The 26,465-nt window shown below is 38.8% G+C and overlaps 2 protein-coding genes across 7 annotated transcripts in view; both read right to left on the bottom strand.

The window, feature by feature from the left end:
• The window catches only part of LOC118211301 (intersectin-2-like), a 137,755-nt gene extending 129,786 nt beyond the window's left edge, over positions 1–7,969 (bottom strand). For 2 of the 3 annotated variants that reach the window (XM_035388405.1, XM_035388423.1), the window contains exon 1: positions 7,576–7,968. The gene's annotated coding sequence lies outside the window, so the exon portion shown is untranslated. Of the gene's footprint in view, positions 1–7,575 lie in introns of all 3 variants that reach the window. The other variant, XM_035388415.1, reaches the window with a different exon arrangement.
• Positions 7,970–23,296: 15,327 nt separating this feature from the next.
• Positions 23,297–26,465, bottom strand: part of orc3 (origin recognition complex, subunit 3) — a 73,480-nt gene continuing 70,311 nt past the window's right edge. For all 4 annotated transcript variants that reach the window (XM_035431130.1, XM_035431123.1, XM_035431148.1 and 1 more), the window contains one exon: positions 23,297–23,540. In XM_035431130.1, coding sequence (XP_035287021.1) covers positions 23,435–23,540 — 106 coding nt within the window. In that variant the 3' untranslated portion in view covers positions 23,297–23,434. The remainder of the gene's footprint in view (positions 23,541–26,465) is intronic.

Below are 26,465 nucleotides of genomic sequence, written 5' to 3'. Positions count from 1 at the left end.
CCAGCAGTGTATGCGCGTGAGCTCGACAATACATTTCTCACAGAAAAGGTAGTTTGTCGCCTTTTTTTTTAGTTTATTACAGTGGTGATAGAAGTGACAATAATTAAGTGGTGCTGTGCTGTTAGCCTTTACTGATCGCCGTACAAGGTTAATGTGAAGTAGCTAGCACAATCGGACAGCACTAACCCATAAAAATGTACTTTGAATGATACTTGCTCAATCGAACCATAAATCTGAAAAACATTCGATTATAGTCAGCTGCACCGAAATTTTCTTTCACACCCTCAATAAACGACACAAGTCCCAGTAGAAGATTGAATTAAACCTTTTAAAGTTATACATTTTCTGAAACATTACCGATTCCGCTTGGCCACAGTAAGTGAAACTATGCGATCTGAGTGTATAGTTTCTATGTAAATAACGTCAGAAGGATTCAGCCTTGTTGTTTGCTACGTAAACTTCAGAGCACACTTGTAGCAGGACGGTGTGTCCAGTCAGATTTCTTTACGAGGCGTGGAAAGGGGAGTGGTTACTGTACTCGTGACGCAATAAGTTGATAACATTCTCAACCGCCTGAAAATAGGACGGTAAATGTAAAACGCATATTTCTCCAAAAATAAAGAATGGACATATTTAATACTTTACTCATCATGTTTCTTCAATGCCTCTTGTGCAAATAGCACATAAAACGAGATAGTGTGAAAACCACCATGTTACGCCTTTAAGTTGAAGCCTGTTCAACATATGAATAAGCATAGGCCTATAGTGTTATAACACTAAACAACAGAAAAATATATTAAATATATTTCAAAAATTAAACAGTTTTAAACTAAATAATCTTTATACAGGTCTTTCACTTTTAAATAGATCTAAAAACAGCATATTTTAATAACAATACAGCATCTTCCTATAATAAAATATTTCCAAATTAGAACACCTATTGCCACTGAAGTGAACTGAGTCGAAGCTTGCGCTGTATCAACGAGTGAGTGCACAAGCGTAAGTCAACTCACTTGGCAAACTTAGTTGCTACTGCCATCTAGCGAAGACAAATTACACTTTTTATCCTCTCAATCAGTAATGCGGGAGACACACTCCCCTGGCTTTTACCTTTGACACGAAACTACCGAACGTCGGAAAATTCTAATACCGAACCGTTTCTCTTTTTTTAAGTACCAAAAAAGTGCTGAAGTTTCGGAATACCGTGCAACACTACGTCAGACACATATTCCAATCCATTGCTCATCTTAGCAGAGAATGCACATTTCAGAGTGCCTCAGAGACAGATAGAATAATAACACATAAATACACATTTCAAATAATAAATACGACATTGAGAAAAAACAAAACAAAAGACGAAATAGCCTACCGTATTATTTATTTAGACACTGGCATATGAGAAAATGTTCGGTTACGCTGACCTATTCCAAAAGCAAAATCAGACATGTTATACATCGTTAGAAAGCTTATACTCTCACCTACAGAATAAATGAACTGTCAATCAAGCCAAATTGTACTAAAAAGGGCGACAACGCTGTAAGCAACAGGTGTGGTATTACGCACAGCTATTTTTGAAGGTAGCCGACCCAGGCGTCACAAATGCGTGTATATTTCACAAACGGATTGTCCAAGACAATATATCACCACTCAGTCGCAAAAGGGACATCTCTACGCGTAAAACCAATGGTACGATTGTATATTTATTCAATGTTTAGTCCCAGATATTGACTGTAGAATGACATGGTATAATTTTAAAAAACGTTGTCTCGTTTATTTCGTTATTCAGTGAGCAGCGTTTTCACTGCTGTATTGGCATATTTTAGGGCTAATGTCCGGTTTATCCTGCTGCTACGGAATATTACATTACATTACAGGCATTTGGCAGACGCTCTTATCCAGAGCGATGTACAACAACGTGTATAATCATAATCAGGAACAAGTGTATCGAAAACCCTAGAGAGAAGTACCGTTCCAAATGCAGGGAACAACCGCATAGTTCAACTTGGACCCTGTAGGTTAAAGTGATTGACACTAACACAAACAAGAACAGCAACAACGCAGTCTATGCAAAAATACAAGCAATAGTTAAGACGAGTTAAGTCACCTACGAAACAACTACCTAGTTACAACAAGGGGGCGACATAGCTCAGGAGGTAAGACCGATTGTCTGGCAGTCGGAGGGTTGCCGGTTCAAAACCCGCCCTGGGCGTGTCGAAGTGTCCTTGAGCAAGACACCTAACCCCTAACCCCTAACTGCTCTGGCAAATGAGAGGCATCAATTGTAAAGCGCTTTGGATAAAAGCGCTATATAAATGCAGTCCATTTACCATTTACAACCCTAAGCTTACAGTCAATGTAGAGATTAAATTGAGAATACGATGTCTCTCAGCATAATGACGGATTTAAAGACTAAACGAACTCACCCGATATTGTCTTCAAATGGACCGTATTATTTATTTAGACATTGGCAGACTACAGCATAAATTGCGTCTTTTGTTTATATTCAATATTAGTAATTGCAGCGAGAAACTGCAGCTGTAGACACAAGATAGTGTGTTATGTTATGGTAGCAACGGAACGAAGCGGACTATATATGTATTATCGTCATTGTTTTATTATACGAGCGTGTTTTCGCGCATTTGCACAGAAACTCAAAACCTATCAATGAAATGGTTTAGCTATTTCTTAGCATAATGACAGATTCAATGACTAAACGAACTCACCCGATACTGTCTTCAAATGGATCCAGGCTCAAGAAAAGTAATTATTCATCCTCTCAAAAAGCTTTTACTAAAACACTTTTGGTAGCTTAGCATGCATTCTGGCTGGCACTGTCTTCTATTGCCTCCCCGACGTTCAGACCCTCCCCTCACTGATAAAAACTAGACCCTAGGGTGTTGGATTACTTGCATCGCCATGGATGTGGCTTGCCGTAAAAAAGTTCACTAGATGTCGTAACACTTAGATTTGGAGATCCAGCTCTTCCGCACCCCACCTAATAATAAAGTCCAAATGGCGGGAAAACAATATGGCGGACATACGTGGTCCCAATGGCAAAGTTGTAGAGCACATTTATATGCATCGGTCGATGAAGTTTTGTGTTAATCTAACTTACGGTGTGGGAGTTATGACCTTTTAAAGTATGACCCTTTGTTATAGCGCCACCATCTGGCCGACATAGGTGATTTTTCGTGCCTGAGTAGTGGGGGGCCATAGGAACCCACCTACTAAATTTGGTTGGTCTACAACTTATGGTTGCTGAGCCTCAGACATTTTAGCGGAGAAAACTGCCACGCCCCAACTAAAAAGTCAAAATGGCAGGCAAACAATATGGCGGACATAGGTGGTGCCAATGGCAAAGTTGTAGAGCACGTTCAGATGCATAGGTCGATGAAGTTTTGTGTTCATCTGACTTACGCTGTGGGAGTTATGACCTTTTAAACAGGACCCTTTTGTTATAGCGCCACCATCTGGCCGACATAGGTGATTTGTAGTGCCTGAGTAGTGGGGGGCCATAGGAACCCACCCACCAAATTTGGTTGGTGTGCAGCTTATGGTTGCTGAGCCTCAGACATTTTAGCGGAGAAAGCTGCCACGCCCCAACGAAAAGGTCAAAATGGCGGGCAAACAATATGGCGGACAGAGGTGGGGCCAATGGCAAAGTTGTAGAGCACGTTCAGATGCACGGGTCGATGCAGTTTTGTGTTGATCTAACGTATGGTGTGGGAGTTATGGCCTTAAACACATAACCCTTCGTTATAGCGCCACCATCTGGCCAACATTGGTGATTTTTAGTGCCTGAGTAGTGGGGGGGCCATAGGAACCCACCTGCCAAATTTGGTTGGTCTACAACTTATGGTTGCTGAGCCTCAGACATTTTAGCGGAGAAAACTGCCACGCCCCAACCAAAAAGTCTAAATGGCGGGCAAACAATATGGCGGACATAGGTGGGGCCAATGGCAAAGTTGTAGAGCACGTTCAGATACATATGTCGATGAAGTTTTGTGTTGATCTAACTTATGATGTGGGAGTTATGGCCTTTTATGCGTTACCCTTTGTTATAGCGCCACCATCTGGCTGACATACGTGATTTTTAGTGCCTGAGTAGTGGGGGGCCATAGGAACCCACCTGCCAAATTTGGTTGCTCCAGGACTTATGGTTGCTGAGCCTCCACCAGCTTCGCTGCTTGGACCCCTAATAATCCTAACAGATACAATAGGGTTCCACCAGCTTCGCTGCTTAGACCCCCAATAATCCTAACAGATACAATAGGGTTCCACCAGCTTCGCTACTTGGACCCCTAATAATAATAATCCTAACAAATACAATCGGGTTCCACCAGCTTCACTGCTTGGACCCCTAATTACAATAGTATGCTATTATGACTCAAATATCAGGATGATATTGTATCATAAGGTTGCTGAAGTTTCGCACCCCTAAACAACTCATGTACTAATCTTTCAGGTTTTATATCATCCAAGGTATTATTCTTCATTTTCAAAAATCTAGGGATATCATATGAATTTTAGGCCATATTGCCCACCACTATACCCCACATGTAATTATAAAGCACATTTCTAAGAATCATTTTTGGCTTTGTCAAAACGCAAATTATTTATTATAGTGTGTATTTTTGTTTGACATTGTTTTAACCTCTTGCGTAGGTTAGCCAACATGTCAGCCATACATACAAAAAAGGTACTGTAAAAATATTAAATGGAAAAAAAGTGCCTACGGTTCCACAAGGCAGCTGAAAGATTTTTTAGTTCCTTCCCGTTTTCCCGTAGATGAACTTCACCTGCAGTCTGATCATGAAAATGAACAGAGGCTGACAGAAAAGGAATGTGATCTGGCAAGGCCAACCCAAGCGTATAACGCTTCTTCAGGCTGAAAGTTTAAATCCAGTTATACAGGTCAGTGATCTGTGGTTTTCAATGTGTTTCACTACAAGTGATTAATTTAAGTCATTGACTGGCTAAAGAGTACACACACCTTATTCTCTAGGTCTTTACTGGCAGCCCTCCAGGACTGGAGTTTGTCATCCCTGTAATACAGGTTGTTAACCTGAGGTATTTTTGGGTTCTTAAATTTAGTCACTAGCACAAGAGATGACATTGTCCTCCTCAAACCTATATTCAATTTAAACTTACCACTATTACCACATGTTCCCCAATTAAGTGGTTGTTAGTCCATTTTTAAGTTTGTTATGCCACATGGATGTTCTTTTAGTAAAGGAGTGGTTTGAGCCTATGATCAAGAGGGCCATGCATATTTCCCTGCCAAATTAAATTGGGTTTTTTAAGGGAATTCCCCCCTAGCGCAAGTATAATTTCAACCTGAACTGAAAGGACTGTAACATCCCTTTCAAAGAGGGTTCACCCAAGGAGCAGGTCCACTGTCATTTATATTTTGGTAAATGTTTAAGGGAGAATACATTTAGAAATAATGCTTTTAAAGCGGGCAACTACCTGCTCAAGTCAAGTTATTTTTGGAATAACATATTGATGTTACTTAAAATTCTTATTAATATCTTTGCTGAACCATGTTACATGTGTGATTCATTAATGTATAACTATTAATAATGTCAGTTCTTTAAAATGTAGCTGAAATTTTTCAAAATACATTTTTATGGCCTGCATTTTGAAAGTTCTGATTTCTGACAGCAGTGCAACCTCTGAGGAGTTGGTCTTAATTTCCTCATCTTCTGCATTTTGAGTCCGTTTTCCAATGGAGTTTTATGGTAAATGGTTAATGAAATTAGAATTAACAAAGCAGCAGGGTTCACCTGTTTCGAAGCTAGTCTTGTATAAGATGACAACAATCTCAGGCCATTTCCACTCAAAACATATTTTCAGTTCCCTTCACTGGCTCAAATGAGACACTCCACAGATCAGTTCAGGAATGCAACCTGTTCAGGTTTGGCCACAATTGGGAAATGGCAGCCGGGCAGAGAGACAAGTAAGGCCAAAAGGTTGGGTGAATCATCCGAGAAAACAATCAAGTCACACTGCAAGAAAGGTCACTTTTCAAATACTATGTATTGTAGTTCACTTTATCATCCTCACCTTTTCTGCTTTGCAGATTAAGGAATTGGGGGAGGGGCAGAACAGCAAGCTTGTCTTGTCCATTTATCACTTACAGGAAATGCAGATTTCAGTTATGAAACCAAAAATATAAGACACAAAGGTAGGTATGTACACATGCTAATGGAATATTTAAATGACTGTTACGTGTTTATGAAGAAAGCAATTGTTCATAAAAGTATGTAATAAAATGTAAAGAAAATGACCATTGATGCCAAGTACAGAACTGATAACATTTCATAGAAAACTTACACTTACATCATCATAGAAAGAAAAGCATGAAAATAGTACCCTCACTGAAAAATAGGATGAGTGTTCAGTTTAAAGTGATGTGCGATCTGCAGTTGTACAAAACTCGGAACTTGAGACATGGTGCAATGGCAATGTTCAGGGTTGGACAATCACAGATACAGAAAGTAAGGAATTATACAAAACTTAATAACCATTAATTAAATTTTACAATAATTTTACATTACTTCAGAATAATTACACTTATATAGACCATTCCAAAACACAAGCCCAGGTATGGTCTGATTTGATTTCCGATAAAACTTTTTTTTTTTTAAAGTTCATTCTATACGTGAAATCACAATAGGATAAGGTTAACTGAGGGTAACTTCTAACCCCACCAGTCAGTTGACTCCAACTGAATACAGTTTGATGTCACTAACTAAGCACAGAAAATATGCTAAACATTTATTTCCCCAAATTATTAATTATTTATTTGAATGGTGTAAAGAATGCCGTAGGACATTATTCATGTGATGACCAATTATGTTAACGAACAATTACAAGAAAACAAACTTCCTTTATTCCTCAGAGAATATCAGTGTTTGTAAATCAATTTAAGCAATATATTCAACACAAAATTGTTGTACGCATAGTATGAATCCGAAAAGACTCGCGCTACTTAGCATTCGGAGTATCCTACACACCACAAGCACCAGTACTTTCAGACATAAAATAGGCTATGCTATATTTTCTTTGCCAAATATTCATTAATTAACTATTAACTAATAAATTAAACTATTAATACTGCCACTATTCCCTGGTGGACAGACTAATTGCATAAAGTTTCAGAAAATACAATGTCACGCACAGTATAGTATCCACTTTTTTGACGCTCTCAGGAAAATCCATACACAAACCGAACTTCTTGGTTTAAAGACGAACCGTACAAAGCGCAAGAGAGGCGAACAGTTTGCTTGAGAGTCTCCGTAGCAAAGGTCAAACTGAAAAAACCGAAATGTAAATTGATAAGACATTTTCTATTTATCTATTTATAATCCAAACTGCTCCATCTGAATTCTTGCATTCGTTGCTCAAGTAGCTAACTGCAACCGAGGTAGCCTACACAATTTTGCAACCTGTTGAACGAGTTTGGTTTAAAAATGTGAAGAGAACGTTTAACTCTATAACCACCATTCACAATTTCTCTCAATCGTATTCATTAACCTTATTAATAATTTCTAAACAATGTGTTATACTTACTTCAGTGCTGGGGATAACGTGAGTGTTTTGTCTTTTGTCCTTTATATGGTTGAAAAAAAATGTTCTCCTTCGAGAAAACCTTTCGGTAAATAAGGGAGATTACATACCGTAGGAATTCGTTTTTTTTTTTTTTTTTTAACTAGCTAGCTGGATAGCGACTTGATTTGTTACAACTGATAGCAATATGTCCACTAAAAACAAGGGTTTCTGTCTGCTTAGGCTACGCGAGTTTCCTTGCGGTAAGGTGTGAGTGCAGGAACGCCCGGAACGCCCATGCGGGAACGCCCACACGCAGGGAGCAAGCTCACGTTGAGCCAACCTTGGTAGCCTATTGGTTGCCATTGTCGGCAATTGAATTCTATGGAGGACCAAAAATCCCATATTAAAGATAAATAAATAATGCAAGAAAAATGTAAAAATAAATAAATTTATAGAGAAATAAATAGATAAAAATCTGACATGAATGGGTATTTTTGCATTTATTTCCATATTTATTCATTGACTCGTTCAGTTCTATAGGCTATATATATATACATATATATATATATATATATATATAATGTATGTATTCATTGCTTTCTTCATTTATTTCTGTACACGTTCATTTTCATGTTTATGAATTGCTTGAATCGTCTCTGTATATATTTATCCATCCATCCATTATTTATATCTGCTTATTCCTGGTCAGGGTCACAGGAGGTGCTGGAGCTATCACATGCATTGGGTGAGAGGCAGGAATACATCCTGGACAGTATTCCAGTCCATCGCAGGGCACACACACCATTCACTCACACACTCATACCTAGGGGCAATTTAGACTCTCAAATTAACCTAACCCGTATGTCTTTTGACTGTGGGAGGAAACCACTCGGAGGAAACCCACACGGACATGGCGAGAACATGCAAACTCCACACAGAAAGGCACCAACCGTGATTCAAACAAAGGGCCTTCTTGCTGTGCAGCAAGTGTTACTCACAGCACCTGCATATATTTATTTCCATATTTATTTCTGCATTTCCTTTCTCCATATGATAATGAGGGGGAGCGCTGCTTTTTAATTCAAGCTTGGCAATCAAGCCAGGAGCGGGAGAGTAGGGAAAGAGCTCTGCCATTCGACAGTGAACTGTTCTCTCACTAACCCCAAACAGAGTTGCAATGTTGCAGAAACAAAGCAGCTAATAAATAACTCTTCACAGCTTCCACAGGCATGCGAGAAGGGTCTCCAACTGATTTGGTGTAATCTGAATTTTGGAGTGAAACATTTAGCAATGAGCTACTTCCCCCAAATTGCTGACCACTACAGGGTTTAGGATTAGGATTTTATTAGGATCCCCATTAGCTGATGCAGAACATCAGCTACTTTTCCTGGGGTCCACATAAAAACATCACAACAGAGAAGACACTTACGGACAAAACAACCAAACCAACCCACACAGGGTCAACCTCTGTGATGCAGCTAACTGGAACAAACTGTCAAAGCATCCACACAAAAGAGTAAATAATCATGACTACCATTTTCTGCCATGATAGCCAGTTTCAAATCTTTTGCCAGTAGCTTATAGGCATTAGTGTAAGAGAGATTGGGAAATGAAAACAACAACAATAGCTTTATTTGTATAGCACCTTTCATACAGAATGCAGCTCAAAGTGCTTAACAGGAATAATAAAAACAAAGGAAAATAGGGAATACCACAATGATCATACAAGTTAAAAACATACCACTGTAGGTACCATGGCCTACAAAAGACACAGAACTACAAAGCCCATATGTCCACCTCAAAGTGACTCATTTAACCATGCCCCCTACCGCAGCTTTCTTGTTACAGTATTGGCTTACTTTACATTTGAAACGTGTAACCTTCAATAAAACGAAGGTTGCCGTTGTTTCGCTCTGTTCCATTTTCCTTTCCCTTGACTCGCCACCCTTCTCCCATCTCCCTTTCGTGTGAGTCCACATGCCAGGAAGAGTTTGCAAGGCCTGCAACGGAGTAAGGCGCATCCTGCTTCATGCACCATTGTTTTTTTCACTAGCTTTATCTAGATTCAAAAACCCCTCCATTCATACTCCATCTTGTTCCTTTGTTCTCCGTGTCCCCGGTACACAACCCCCACGTATGGGAACATCCAACACTCCTCCTCACACGCACACACACACGCACACACAACACCTACACACACGTGCACTCACATAGTTTGTTATACTGTACATCATTGTAGAGAATTGTGCTTTGCCCTTTTCGGTACTTTGTGTTTACTAAGCTTTATTATATGTACATGGCTGTCTGTATTTATATTACTCTTGTGTTGAATTGAGTCAGCCGCTGCTTATCCAAATAACTTCATAGAATACCTTCACCTCTTATCTAAATCATTTATATTAATTTAGTATTAGCTGAATGTATGATATTATGATTTGCTTAAGATAGACTATAATGTGTAATTTTAATAATTATTAATTTAGTTATTTATTTAAATTGCCAATTTATAGTTTGTATATTTAAAATTATGAGACTGATTATTACATGCTGGTGCCACCTATGAGGATACTGATGTATATCTCCTACAGTTTGGTTCCCCACTATGAGAAGTAGCGGCATGTCCCCTACACCACAAGATCAAGAAAGGGAGTAAAATAAAATATTACTAAAAAATTTAAAAATAATAAAATATTAAAATGAAAATCACCTCATTAAGGTGGAAAAAATACCACATGACCAAGCCATATACTAGGTGTTTGTGTTCGAGTGGTCATTGGCAACTGGTAAGTTTATCATGTGAACAATACATACTTTATGTCCACTGAGAATGTCAAGAAGCTGGACCAATGAGATTTTCCAATAAAAGACATGAATAATGGGACCCAGGCATGAACTGTGCAGTGTTTTGACTAAGCGGCATACAAGAAGTACATAAACCACCAAAAAACAAAATTAGTCTTATGTCCTCACCAAACTTGGCATCTCTGCTTCAATACATTAGTTGAATAAATGAAATGATATGATAAATGATATTCACCATTAACCCGGTACATTGTTGCTATTGTCCATCAACTGTTAACAGCAGGGTGAGGTGATACAAGTGATACGTCACAACTGGTTTACTCAGGTTTCATGTAACTTGCCGGAGTTTACCATTGGTATTTACAACTTTGTCAGCTGTTCGAATGCAATTTCCTAGTGATCAAAACATGAATTTTTCAAAAAATGAAATTTTACAGATACATTTTTGTATTTTGTTAAATAAAGTAATATTTTAAGTAATAGACTACTTTTCAGATAAAAACTTGATCAAGGGTCTCTGGGATTACCTGGAGAGCCAGAAGCAAGCGAAACAGCCAACATCTGCAGAAGAACTGTGGCTTTGTGTGAAAAGTTCTCCAAAATGCTTGGAACAACCTACCAGCCAATTTTCTTATAAAACTGCAGGACAGCATACCTAAGAGAATTGATATAGTTTTAAATTTTTTTTACAGGTGCCTAAGACTTTTGCACAGTACTGCATATATATATATATATATATATATATATATATATATAGATAGATAGAGAGAGAGACGGAGGGCTGAGGGTTCCCCTTAGTGGACAGCACCCCAATTCCCTTCCTGGCACCACAATATATGGTGGCAGGAATATAAGGAATATATATATATATATATATATATATGATGAAAAACACATTTTCATTGTACAAAAATTCTACTCACACAAACAAAGCACTGTCTGTAAGTTATTAATTCTAATTGGCAAAATCTAGGCCTGCCATTAAAAGTATTGATATCAAAATTACAGAAAGTTACAAGAAACAATATTGGCTATCTACCTCACACAAATTAAACAAGCTGTATTCAAAAGCAATGCCAATCAATGTTTTCTAAATTGCAATAGCCAATATTGTTTCTTGTAACTTGGCCTAATTTTGATGACAGTATTTTTAATGGCAAGCTTAGATTTTGTAAGTTTGAATGACTTACAGACTTTGTATTTGTGCGTAACTTGACATTTTTGTACATTGAAAATGTGTTTTTCATCAGATAAATTAAACAACACAAATAATAAGCAATATTTTGTGCTCAGACGTATCAGAAAATATATTATTTTATTCTAATGCAAGTTCTCAAAAAGTGTTTTTTTTTTTTTTTTAACCCTCTTAGGTAAAAATCAATGCTTGGTGCTACTCATGCACATGGCTGCCGTTGGGGGGGAAAACAAGTATGTTGTCCTGGAAGATTGGGGGCCCAATGGTCTGTGAACATGTAATATCATAAATATCAAGCATTATTTATCACTGAAAAGTAGAAGGAACATCATGGTGTCTGGAGTTTTTTTTTTTTGCTGTTTTTGTACATCTGGCTTCCAAAGTAGCGTTCTGCGCCCTCAGTCACAGATGCATCTGTCAACTTTCTGTCTCAGGTGGAAAAGCAAACTGTGAGCTGCTCCAGGAAATCCAAGTGAGACACAAGGGGGTCTCTACCTAGTTTTGACACAGCTTTTTGTGGAGAATATACTGTAACTGTTTATTGTGATTAACTCAATAAAGTTGTAAAACATGGTTTAAAAAACATGGGGAAAATCAGAAAGTGTGATTCCCATTCCACAATTTAATTATCATTTCACTAACTCACAGCCTTCACATTGCTGAATGCACTTACAACTCTTGACAACACCTGTTTATCCCCTACTGTCTCTGCCAAGTTGCCAGCAGTACCCCCACCCCCTGCTCCTCTGTTATCCAGAGATAATTCCCAACACAACCCAATCCCCCTGTTTGTGCCACTAAAACTTCAATAGGGAAGGAATGAGGAAGGGATAGGATATCAAACAATTACACATTCAATGTCAATATTTTGGTGAGACCGTTGTGCACAATACAACCATGGTGCCTACGGAAAACCAATCAAAATACCAAACAGAAAAGAAGTATTTTTGTCCTGCAGTGCAAAGCAATTATCACGATGCAAATAACTTGTGGGCTATTGTAACTTATTTGACAGAGGGAATAATGAAAAACGTGCTCCAGGAAATGCACAATCAAGCGCATATGAAATGCCATATATACACATGATAACCAAATTATGAGAATTATCTGAATGATTGATAAACAATAATTACATGTCATCCTCAAATGAATCGCTCAGAAGCGGAATTAGCCGGGGTACGGTGCACCCATATGAGCAGCCAAACACAGGCACTAATTCAGGCCTAATTCATGAAACATATTGTTTAATGAAGCCAAGTAACATTTCGTTTTTGTTTGCGTTAAAAGAATAACTATCTATTTTTTAATCAGTGTTGACATTAAAATGGACTGTCTTTTCCTTTGCATTCTCAGCGTGTTTCTCTATTAACCATCTGAGGATATTTACCAAAACACTTACTTTAGATTACATGTTATTTTTGAGTTTTAGTGCTTACAGTGAAATATTACATCAATTTTGCTTATAAGCAACACGCCAGACCAGCCTGATACAAACCAGCCTAATATTGGTGCAACTTGATCAGTGTTTATGCTGCAAATGGTTAAAACTGTTGTTGTTCAACTATTGTTTTGGCACGTATTTTCTTTAGGATGATGATGATTAATAAAAGCACTAGCCTGCTTATTTATGCTTTGTCAGCATGCTATAGCCAGACACCAGACACTAAGTCTTGCTTAATTTAAGCCATTTTCCAAGTCTCTGTGATGTTCACACCTGGTGTTGTAAAGCCATACAGTACATAGTATATTATATAACAGAGCAGTACCTGAATATGCAAGGATTGGCCAGATTTGGCATCTGCGTAAACAGGTTATGAGAGACCAGTTGCCTATTAGCGTGTGATCATAGGCATTCTTACAAAATGAACTTGTTGTGAGCAGCATTGCCCATTAATAAACAATGTTCTTCATATTTTCAGGTAAGGCTTTAGTGGAGGTTGGCGCTCTCATCGTGTCTTGCACACAAATGTATGACAGGCTAGTTCCGGCCTCTGGTATTGGATTTCTTTGTCCGAGTACCAGGTACCCGCTGCAGATGATCCGGTGTCTCCTTTGTCCAATGGTCATTGCGGTCTCTTATTTTTAAGCCGCTGTTTTCCCCATCTCTATCAATTCTGAAAGTTATTGAGAATTGGGCTCAAACATATATGCATCCTAACATTGCAATTCATACAAAATAGATTTTCTTAAAAAAAAAAAATCATTTTTTTCATTTGCCTAGGTGAGTGAGTGTGACAAATGTCAAAGCTGTGGCCCACCACCTAAGCTTGGCCCAAAACTGGAGATTATTCAGGCAAATAGTACTTGTCATTAGGTATAATTCCAAATGATGCTGCAATTCTGTTCAACATTGGCTATCCTCATCCTGTCATATAGACATACCATATCAGAATGGGCTTCTACATACCATAGGTTATTTAAATTTTACTTACGTGTATATCACAATTGAATAAACTACTTTATAGTTTAGATACTCCCACAACAAAAGCTATTGAACAAAAGGGATGTCTGCAGATTGGTACCTTTTACCACTCTAAGTGCAAACATGAATTTTACAATTAAGGAATCAAAGCAAAGTACAGCAATGGCAAGTCTACAAAAAGAAAAACATTAGTATTCTCCAAAACTGGCATTCTGCGTGACTTCATACCAAAAATGCCCATGCGACCCATGATCCTCCAAATGCCAAATATATTGGAAGTAATTTAAAATGAACTCATCAATGTATTGCAAAATCACCAAAAAAGGGCAGGCATACCTAATAAATTGGTCACTCTGTGTTTATTAATTGTTCATTTAGAGCTATGGTTGTCTATATTTCAAATTGTAACCAGGCACTATTCTTATTGAAACATTGTGTTATGCTTTTGAATAACAAGCATAACATTATTCACAATTCTAGCTTAACTGGACATAATATAAATCATGTTTGAATATGATTGTCTTCTATATAGTCACAAAAATTGCTCTTTATTGGTGACCGGCTGGCCCACCAGTACAACCATGGAGAACATGCTTTTCTGCCAGCATAAGACACCATAGAAACAAGGGGTATGCTCCTGCCCCATAAGTCACAAATAGTATGTGTCAGAAAGTTGAGCATTTTGCATATACAGTATTATTGTATAGATGTTGTGTTTGTACTTCACAATTGCAACAATTTCTTCTTTTTAAAGATGGCCTTTCCAAGGGACTTATGGTTGCTGAGCCTCAGACATTTTAGTGGAGAAAACTTCCACGCCCCAACTAAAAAGTCAAAATGGCGGGCAAACAATATGGCGGACATAGGTGGTCCCAATGGCAAAGTTGTAGAGCACGTTCAGCTGCATAGGTCGATTAAGTTTTGTGTTGATCTAACTTATGGTGTGGGAGTTATGGCCTTTTACGCATGACCCTTTGTTATAGCGCCACCATTTGGCTGACATAGGTGATTTTTAGTGCCTGAGTAGTGGGGGGCCATATGAACCCACCTGCCAAATTTGGTTGCTCTAGGACTTATGGTTGCTGAGCCTCAGACACTTTTAGCGGAGAAAAATAAGAATAATAATAATCCTAACAAATACAATAGGGTTCCACCAGCTTCGCTGCTTGGACCCCTAATAATAATCCTAACAGATACAATAGGGTTCCACCAGCTTCGCTGCTTGGACCCCTAATAATAATAATCCTAACATATACAATAGGGTTCCACCAGCTTCGCTGCTTGGACCCCTAATAATCCTAACAAATACAATAGGGTTCCACCAGCTTCACTGCTTGGACCCCTAATAATAATCCTAACAAATACAATAGGATTCCACCAGCTTCGCTGCTTGGACCCCTAATAATCCTAACAAATACAATAGGGTTCCACCAGCTTCGCTGCTTGGACCCCTAATAATCCTAACAAATACAATAGGGTTCCACCAGCTTTGCTGCTTGGACCCCTAATAATCCTAACAGATACAATAGGGTTCCACCAGCTTCGCTGCTTGGACCCCTAATCATCCTAACAAATACAATAGGGTTCCACCATCTTCGCTGCTTGGACCCCTAATAATAATCCTAACAGATACAATAGGGTTCCACCAGCTTCGCTGCTTGGACCCCTAAATATGTATACTGAACAAAAATATAAATGCAACACTTATCAATTTCAAAGATTCATTAGGTTTACATTTGATTCAAAATTCAAATGTAAACCTAAATCAGTCAACTGAAATAGATTCATTAAGCACTTATCTATTGATTTCATGTGATTGGGGATACAGATATGCATTTGTTAGTCACAGATTCCACAAAAAAGTAGATACCATGAAATTAACAGAATACTGATCAGTATCTTGTGTCACCACCATTTGCCTCATGCAATGCAACACATCATTGAATTGATCAAATTGTTGATTGTAGCCTGTGGAATATTGTCCCACTCCTCTTCAATAGCTGTAGGAAGTTGTTGGATATTGGTGGGAACTGGAAAACGCTGCCGTATGTGCCGGTCCATTGCACTCCAAACATGATCAATGGGTGACATGTTTGGTGAGTATGCATGCCATGGTATAACTGGGAGAACATGGAAGAAGTGGCCATCGAAGGTGAGCTCTTGCCCACTCACGTCAATTGTGACACCGAACTGCAGACAAATCAAGAGCCCGGTGAGGACGTTGAGCATGCAGATGAGCTTCCCTGAGGCGATTTCTGACCGTTTGTGCAGAAATTCTACGGTTGTGTAAACCAACTGTTTCATCAGCTGTCCGTGTGGCAGGCCTCAGATGATCCCGCAGGTGAGGAAGTCAGATGTGACCTGGGTCCTGGGCTGGCGTGGTTACACGTGGTCTGCGGTTGTGAGGCCTGTTCTAAAATCTGTTAAAACGACGCTGGAGGCGGCTTATGGTGGAGAAATGAACACCCATTACTCTGGCAACAGCTCTACAGGACATTCCAGCAGTCAGCATGCCAACTGCATGATCTCTTACCTCTTGAGGCATCTGTGACATGGTGTTAAACAAACAACAAAAAACTCAACATTTTAGGGTGGCCTTTTATTGACCCCATCATAAGGAACACCTGTGTAGTGATCATGGCTTTTAATCAGCATCTTGATATGCCACACCTGTGCAGGAGATGAATTATTTTGACAAAGGAGAAATGCTAGCTAACAGTTATAAACAAATTTGTGGGCAAAATGTGAGACAAATAAGATCTTTGTGCACATAGAACAAATCTTTGAGGTATTATTTAAATGCATTAAAAATGGCTGCAAAAATAAAATAAATATATTCTACAAAATTGCAGTAGCCTGTTTGCTATTAGAAATTTTATTTAGTATTTCAAAGCTTGGTATTTTCTTTTACTGACATACTATGTTTCTCAGGAAACTTCAAATGAATGGGCTTTTCATGAACATGGCTTGTTAAATTTGTTTATGTAGCATTTAACCAGGAAATGAAATCAGATTTTTAAAAATGTATATGTATGTGCTCAGTAGTATTGCCTCGATAACTGTATTGCTTTGCTATACAGTTTAAGTCGGAAGTTTACATACACTTAGGTTGAAGTCATTAAAACTCATTTTTAACCACTCCATAGATTTCATGTCAGCAAACTATAGTGTTGGCAAGTCAGTTAGAACATCTACTTTGTGCATGACACAACTCATTTTTACAACAATTGTTTACAGACAGATTATTTCACTTTTAATTCACTATATCACAATTCCAGTGGGTCAGAAGTTTACATACACTAAGTTGACTGTGCCTTCAAACAGCTTGGAAAATTCCAGAAAATGATGTCATAGCTTCAAAAACTTCTGATAGGCTAATTGACATTTGAGTCAATTGGAGGTGTACCTGTGGATGTATTTTAAGGCCTACCTTCAAACTCAGTGCCTGTTTGCTTGACATCATGGGAAAATCAAAAAGAAATCAGCCAAGACCTCAGAAAGAAAATTGTGGACCTCCACAAGTCTGGTTCATTCTTGGGATCAATTTCCAAACGCCTGAAGGTACCACGTTCGTCTGTACAAACAATAGTATGCAAGTATAAACACCATGGGACCACACAGCCATCATACCGCTCAGGAAGGAGACGCATTCTGTCTCCTAGAGATGAACATGCTTTGGTGCGAAAAGTGCAAATCAATCCCAGAACAACAGCAAAGTACCTTGTGAAGATGCTGGAGGGAACAGGTACAAAAGTATCTATATCCACAGTAAAACGAGTCCTATATCGACATAACCTGAAAGACTGCTCAACAAGGAAGAAGCCACTACTCAAAAACAAAAAAGCCAGACTACAGTTTGCAACTGCACATGGGGACAAAGATCTTACTTTTTGGAGAAATGTTCTTCGGTCTGATGAAACAAAAATTGAACTGTTTGGCCAGAATGACCATCGTTATGTTTGGAGGAAAAAGGGTGAGGCTTGCAAGCCGAAGAACACCATCCCAACCATGAAGCACGGGGGTGGCAGCATCATGCTGAGGGGGTGCTTTGCTGCAGGAGGGCCTGGTGCACTTCATAAAATAGATGGCATCATGAGGAAGAAAAATTATGTGGATATATTCAAGCAACATCTCAAGACATCAGCCAGGAAGTTAAAGCTTGGTCGCAAATGGCTCTTCCAAATGGATAATGACCCAAAGCATACTTCCAAAGTTGTGGCAAAATGGCTTAAGGACAAAAAAAGTCAAGGTATTGGAGTGGCCATCACAAAGTCCTGACCTCAATCCAATCAAAAATTTGTGGGCAGAACTGAAAAAGCATGTGCGAGCAAGGAGGCCCACAAACCTGGCTTAGTTACACCAGTTCTGTCAGGGGGAATGGGCCAAAATTCCAGAAACTTATTGTGAGAAGCTTGTGGAAGGCTACCTGAAACGTTTGACCCAAGTTAAACAATTTAAAGGCAATGCTACCAAATACTAACTGAGTGTATGTAAACTTCTGACTCCCTGGGAATGTGATGAAAGAAATAAAAGCTGAAGTAAATGATTCTCTCTACTGTTATTCTGATATTTCCCATTCTTAAAATAAAGTTGTGATCCTAACTGACCTAAGACAGGGAATGTTTACTAGGATTAAATGTCAGGAATTGTGAAAAACTGAGTTTAAATGGATTTGGCTAAGGTGTATGTAAACTTTAGACTTAAACTGTTGACAAATGATTAATACAGTATATAAATTCATCAAAGAATGTAAATGAAAACATCTTTTGATATTACAGAAGTGAAATAAACATCCATTATTAATTACATAAAAAACTATCCTTTCCAGTTAAAAAAATATTGTTCTATGCACCTTAATTGACTGATTACCATTACCATTTCAGAATGAGAAGGTTCTATCTGCAATTGTGGCTGTTCAGAACACCTTAAATGTAACAGAAGTTTTACACTGCATTTTAAGTATGCCTAAAATGAGAGACAAAATATATAATAACAGATGAATACACTATAAATCATTTCTGGGACGTGGGGTGTGAAAACTAATGCATTATCTCAGAACCATGTCTAATGCAGATAGAACCTTCTAATTCTCAATTCATGATAGTAGCCCATTATGATTATTTATATGTGACAGGATGAGCTACACAATGTTTGAGTTACTTCTCTTATGTAGAAACAATACTTGAGCAGCTGGGATACATCGCTAGGACATAAGACTCATTTAAATAGGCTGAACATTGCCTTATTCCACAAAATGTTCATTCCCTCAAGCATGTCGCAGTTCCGTGAACATAATTCTACAATGTTCATCTGACTGACCACAAAAAATGAATAAATCACATTTGCCATCTTTTGTAAGTATCAAAGACAGAATAAAGCAGTATCCACATACTGTATATAACAGGAGACGTGGCAAATTGTTAACCTACTGCTTGAGATAAAACAATGCACCATTAACAACCTTCTCCAAGGTTGAAATTTCTTAGTTTAGGCTATGCTTTGTTTTTCCCACGGCGTGCAGGAACTGCCATGGGCCGTGGGTTATGCATAGCAAATTGTGGTCACTCACTCACGGACGACCTTTGAGGGACATTTTGTTATGACGCATGTGCAGGTGGTGCTTCGTTTAGTAGGACGCATGTGCAGGTGGTGCCAGCTAAATTGTGTCTGCGGAAGTGAGTCGCGCCGTGGGTCTGGACGGTTCCATGCTTGTTAAATATTGTGACGTTTGTCCTCTGTCTGCATCAGTGGAGAAATAATAATATCAAAATCAAGATACTATAGTTTTATTGTAAACAAAAATTTATGTTGGTCATATGGGGAGTTTCATTGATATTCATCGATCATTGATTGCCATTGGGAATTACCTGTAAAAGGCAGACTTACCATGAGCCACGAGATTGTGAAACGTTGTTATATGCTCCCTTAGAAGCCATAAATCGATTTCAAATTAATTTTTAACAATCCTAAAGTGAGTTCCACCAATCAATGATGTTGTTATTACTACAGAGTTGTGAAATGCTCCAAAGTTACACGGGTGACAGCTAGAATTGAGTTCAGTGCTAGAAACACACGTAGTCACCATCAACAACCTGCCTACTCAACCATGGGTTCTCTTCCAGATAAGATGCGTTTCTTTAGGGATGAGGAGAAGAATGCGCATAGGGGTGAAAACCACTATAGATCAGCTAGATATTGAAGCGTGATTCATCACATCTTTAGGAACAGTTGCCTGTTGGAGAAGTTGAGAGACGGTGACCTTGGTGATGGTTGGCTATTGGTTAAAGAATTAAACAACCTGAAATATGTTTCAGAAGTTTTTACTAATGAGAAGTGTTAAAATTTTAAGGTGACAGCACCTGTCCATTGCATCCATGAGCATCCAGAACCCGACTTCACCAGAAATGGAGCAGTACATCAATGTTGCTTTCCTGCCATACACAAGACTTAAATACCAGCAGTGCATTTAAATGAACTTGCTGCGGCTGTGCTCATTTACATTACCAATCTTAGTAATACCCTGCTAAATTGAAAACATGCGGCAACTCATGAACAACAAAATGTTTGATTCATCAATTATAGGCCTTATTGATTTTAACTACATTAACCTCTTCTGTAGTGCCCCCTTTTTAACACAAGCTCTATTCTTGAACCCTTTTGAATACTGGCATTATATATATATATATATATATATAATGTTCCTGCCATTTGGAGTGTGCTTTTGCATATGAACTCTAGCTCTTATCTTACTTCAATTCCACAGAGAATGCACAGCTTTTGTGTGAACAGGGACCACACACAAATGGGTTACAGGGCCGGCCTGTGGCATAAACGCTCTATGCAGTTGTTTAGGGCCACAACCGCTAGGGGGGCCCACAATATCCAATGTTTATCTAAGGTAAATAATGTCATTTTCGTAATTACGTTATTCATCCCCTATCGCGGAACTAGCGGTATAAATTTGAAATGGAATGGCAACAGAACATTTCATACCAATGTAATGTAAGAAGGATTTTAGCAAGTGACAAATATTTAGCAAGTAGCAAATATTTAAAGTCATAAAAGGAGGAGGGTATTACATTGTGTTGGAGTAATTTAAATTGGCAAGTCTAAATGCCCAATGGTATTGACACCGGCTAGTGTTCTAGTGTTAAAAGTAGTGTCATAATGCCATGCAATTATTATTGTAGTTACATGCCTGTTTGGATTTGCTCAATGTAAAGATTTCACCAGCATTTCAGTCCTGTTTCAATCCATTATTACCCAGGTTTGCGCACGCATTCAGAGTGCCGGGAAGAGCCTATTCACTATAACACCTTAATGCTTGTTATTTGATGTATTACTGTTTCTCAAACACAAAAAACATGTAAATACATGTTACCGTTTGTAAATCAGCATTTATTGATTGCTAATGTCTTGTAACAATAATCTGTATTCAACTTACATTCATTCAGCATTCTTCCGTGTTCTTTGTAGACGGGTTCCCGGAGGTGCTGTTGGGCTGTGCCATTGTAGTAGGGGGATTTAGCAATCAGTCTAATACAGTGTATTTCAATTCTGAACAGAACCCTGTTTTATATTGGAAAAAGCAACATACTGTTTAATTTGTAATTGATTTCTTCTCAATATGTTCAAATGTGAATTTTGTAATGTGTATTGGTTAACTGGGGCAATGGTAGGAGCTCCTGCTATAAAAGGGCAGCATTAGGCTCCTCACTTCAGTTTCGTTTTAGTTTTTATGTTGGACGTGCCAAGAGCAGTAGGGTGATATTGTGTGCAGAGTGAGGACATAGCCTGTCAACATATGCCCATTCATTTTATTTTTTCTGTACAGTTTTTTTGTGTTCTTCTACATTTCACTATATATTTTCATTCACTAGCTTCCCACCTGCTAAAAAAAAAATAATGCACTGGTTTTGGAAAACACTGTCTCCTCTGCTACTTACCATCATCCAGCCACTGGTCAATCCCTAAAAATAATCAACTTTGTTGATAGGATAATTTTACACCCCATTAATGGGCACAAATTGATTCCAAATATGTCCAACTCAAGCAAGGCTCATTTTGCTTACCCCTTAGTACCTTCTTTGCTATGCCAGAGATGACAGATTGAAGAATCAAGCTGCAGGGCTAGCTGTATATTTTCTGTTGAACCATGGGGACTGGCCTGTTTGGCCATGTCAGACCCATTTAATGAAAATGATACAATGAACGACAGAACAGAAGCAAAACACTTCTCATTTCTATCCCAATCTGGCCTTAAGGAGTTGACACACTAGGTAGCTCAGCATCAGGTGTCAAGCTGGCCTTAACCTCGTCTTCTTTGTTTCTCTTTCCATGGGGCTCCTGCCCCTTACCTCGCCCTGAGTTCAAACACCGCTCCAGCCTGTTTCCTCAGCCTGAATACACAGGATCTCTCCAACCCTGTCCCTCGATCCATGGTCATGGACTGCTGGAGCCCTGTTCCTCCCCTGCCCATCCCTTGAAGCAGCCTGGAGCTTCAGATCAGTCACTCCTCTAAACTGCACTATACTGAACTATACCATTTGGTTTTCTATCATAGCGATCAGCTTTCACCTCAGCTGTAACCCACTAAACCCATTCTATTTGCTGACAGATTTTTGCCACATTCCACTCTACTGCTATTTTACACCAGGCTGGCCAGTGGAGGATGGGCTGCCCCTCTATGTCCGGGTTCCTCTTGAGACTTCTTCCCATTGAGATGTTTTTTCTCACCACCGTTCAAGAGTTTTCTCCCCACTGGGAGTTTTTACCTCCAAATAGCACTTGCTATTTGGAGGTTCAGGTCTGGTGTTTGCTCTGTTTATTCTTTTTGCTCAGTTTTTTGCCTTGCTACTCATTGTGACAGTTCTCTGTAAAACGTGCTATACAAATAAAATTCAATTGAATTGAAATTGTATCAAATTTGCTTTTGTATTTTCCATTAAGACTTTTATGATAAAAAGTCACTACAGTGACACAAGGTTATTAATGCATGCATAAGAAATAGGCACTTATGGTCCTGTAACAAAAATTACATGGATACAGCTAGGGTACATGCAAATCCAAGCTAGAGTGTTCCATTATTCCACCCAAAAAAGCTGGGAGGCTTCACATCCAATTTTGATGAGGTACAATAAGGTATAACCTATCCAGGGAACTCCCTTATCTTGTTCATTTTTCCATATCCAAACCCAAATAAAAAAAAAACTGGGTAGGCCTCATGTTCCAACGTGCTCCTTCTTGCTATACTCAAAGTGTAAAAAAAAAAAAAAAACCTACGAAGGCATTGCATTGTCAAATTTAGAGAAACACCACAAGGGAGCAGTACTCGCATCCTTTTACTACATGTTGCATAAAGTCTTCAATTTCACAATATACAGTGTGGACATTTTTATTATAAAAATAGATTGTGTGTAGAGTTCCACACAAAAACCCTATGCAGAAAGAGTGTATGACAGTCAGCAGCCTCCCCAGGTCAGCCGTGCCACATGATCCGTCTTCTGCTTGGTAGATTTTATGAACCCCAGGAACTCCAGCTCAGATACGGCACGAATAAAACAAGCACTGAGAAGTAGGTTAAAGTATAACATCTGGCACAGGGTGGCTTTTTCAGTTGCACAAGCATCTTTACAGTACATGATACATGCAACAAATACATTAGGGAACAATGGTGCCTGATGGAGCAAAGGGGATTTTACATATATACAGTTGAAGTCGAAAGGTTACATACACCTTAGCCAAATCCATTTAAACTCAGTTTTTCACAATTCCTGACATTTAATCCTAGTAAACATTTCCTGTCTTAGGTCAGTTAGGATCACAACTTTATTTTAAGAACGTGAAATATCAGAATAACAGTAGAGAGAATCATTTATTAGGGGTCCAAGCAGCAAAGCTGGTGGAACCTTATTGTATCTGTTAGGATTATTATTCTTATTATTATTTTTCTCCGCTAAAAGTGTCTGAGGCTCAGAAACCAAAAGTCCTGGAGCAACCAAATTTGGCAGGTGGGTTCCTATGTCCCCCCACTACTCAGGCACTAAAAATCACGTATGTCAGCCAGATGGTGGCGCTATAACAAAGGGTAACGCGTAAAAGGCCATAACTCCCACACCATAAGTTAGATCAACACAAAACTTCATCGACCTATGCATCTGAACGTGCTCTACAACTTTGCCATTGGCCCCATCTATGTCCGCCATATTGTTTGCCCGCCATTTAGACTTTCTAGTTGGGGCGTGGAAGCTTTCTCCGCTAAAATGTCTGAGGCTCAGCAACCATAAGTTGTAGACCAACCAAATTTGGTAGGTGGGTCCTATGGCCCCCCACTACTCAGGCACTAAAAATCACCAATGTTGGCCAGATGGTGGCGCTATAACAAGAGGGTCATACTTTAAAAGGCCATAACTCCCACACAATAAGTCAGATCAACACAAAACTACATCGACTTATGCATCTGAATGTGCTCTACAACTTTCCTATTGGGAGCACCTATGTCCGCCATATGGTTTGCCCGCCATTTGGACCTTTTCATTAGGTGGGGTGCGGAAAAGCTGGAGCTCCAAATCTAAGTGCTACGACATCTAGTAAACTTCTTTACGGCAAGCGACATCCATGGCGACGCGAGTAATCCGACACCGTAGGGTCTAGTTTTTAAATCAGTGAGGGGAGGGTCTGAACCTCGGGGAAGCAGTGGAAGACAGTGCCACCCAGAGTGCATGCTAAGCTACCAAGTTTGTTAGTAAAAGCTTTTTGAGAGGATGAATGATTACTTTTCTTGAGCATGCATCCATTTGAAGACAGTATCGGGTGAGTTCGTTTAGTCTTTGAATCTGTCATTATGCTGAGAAATAGCTAAACCATTTTATTGATAGGTTCTGAGTTTCTGTGCAAACGCGCGAAAACACGCTGGTATAATGAAACAATGACGGTAGCCTAATACATATATAGTCCGCTTCATTCCGTTGCTACCATAACATAACGACCTACAGCTGCAGTTTCTCGCTGCAATTACTAACATTGCATATAAACAAAAGACGCAATTTATGCTGTAGTCTGCCAATGTCTAAATAAATAATACAGTCCATTTGAAGACAATATCGGAGTGAGTTCGTTTAGTCTTTAAATCCGTCATTATGCTGAGAGACATCGTATTCTTAATTTAATCTCTACATTGACTGTAAGCTTAGGGTTGTAACTAGGTAGTTGTTTCGTAGGTGACTTAACTCGTCTTAACTATTGCTTGTATTTTTGCATAGACTGCGTTGTTGCTGTTCTTGTTTGTGTTAGTGTTTATCAGTTTAACCTACAGGGTCCAAGTTGAATTATGCGGTTGTTCCCTGCACTTAGAACGGTAGGCTACTGCCCTCTAGGGTTTTCGACACACTTGTTCCTGCAGGGTTCATACACTTTTTCACCAATGATTTTCAATGACTTTTCCATGACTTATCCACAACCTTTAACTGAATTTCCATGACCAAAACAAATGACTTTATCTCAGCGGGACGATGTAAAATTATTTATTGTAACACTAAGTAAAATTAGGTCTGCATCTGAAACATATGGTGCCTCTCTAAAACAAATAAACACCAGACAGACACACTTGGATACATTCTTTCATATTTTAATTCGAATAGTTTAACATTTTGTCAATGTCTCAAACAGGGCTCGAAATTGCGACCATTTTGGTCGCATATGCTCCCAAAATTTAATCTGTGCGACTTCGAAATATAATTGGGAGCATTTGTGCGAGTGCAAATAATTGTTCTGGTGCAACCTTTTTTTTTTTTTTCTTTTTTCAGTCGAACGTCTCTTCCTCTGTACATTCGCTAGTTAGTACACTCAGTATGTGCCTTGTGAGCTGACGGTGACCCTTCTAACCAATCGTGAGCTTGACATTCTTACCTTTAATGCTGATTTTAAATTGGTTAATATTAGCCTTCAATCACTCCCTTCTGTAGCACTCCACTGTCACGCGACACAGAGAGCTAATGCGTTTACTTATGTTACCTGAAGACAAAAGTTTATGTTCAATTTATTAGCGTTATCGAAAGCTGAAAATTTGAAGCGAACGATTACTGCATTTTTTTTTGAAACATTAACGTAGTGTTTTGTGTAGCGACCCGGTTGAAACAGCTAATTTCTCCGATGCAGTTTACTGGCGGTTGATTTAATTAGTGGTATTAATGTGACGAGAAGCGCTTTGTCGTTTGAATGCATAACACGCAATTCCTTGAAGAGTCGACACATTTTAGGCGTGACAGTTTAACTGTTACTTGTAAACCGTACTGTTATATTGTCGTTTTTTATCAATAAAAAATCTATTGCATATATTGTTGGTGCTCCTTACATTTTGGTGGGTGCTCCTAACTTTTTAAAATTGAGAGCACCAGTGCTACCAAGTAAAAAAGTTAATTTCGAGCCCTGATATATTATTGAAGCTGCACTTCCCTGGCATATTGTTGGCACAATGGGGCCTACGTTTACTAA

Source organism: Anguilla anguilla, chromosome 1 (assembly GCF_013347855.1).
Source record: "Anguilla anguilla isolate fAngAng1 chromosome 1, fAngAng1.pri, whole genome shotgun sequence".
Lineage (NCBI taxonomy): Eukaryota > Metazoa > Chordata > Actinopteri > Anguilliformes > Anguillidae > Anguilla > Anguilla anguilla.
Note: the sequence above shows the minus strand (reverse complement) of the source record. Positions and strands in the feature narration are given on the sequence as shown.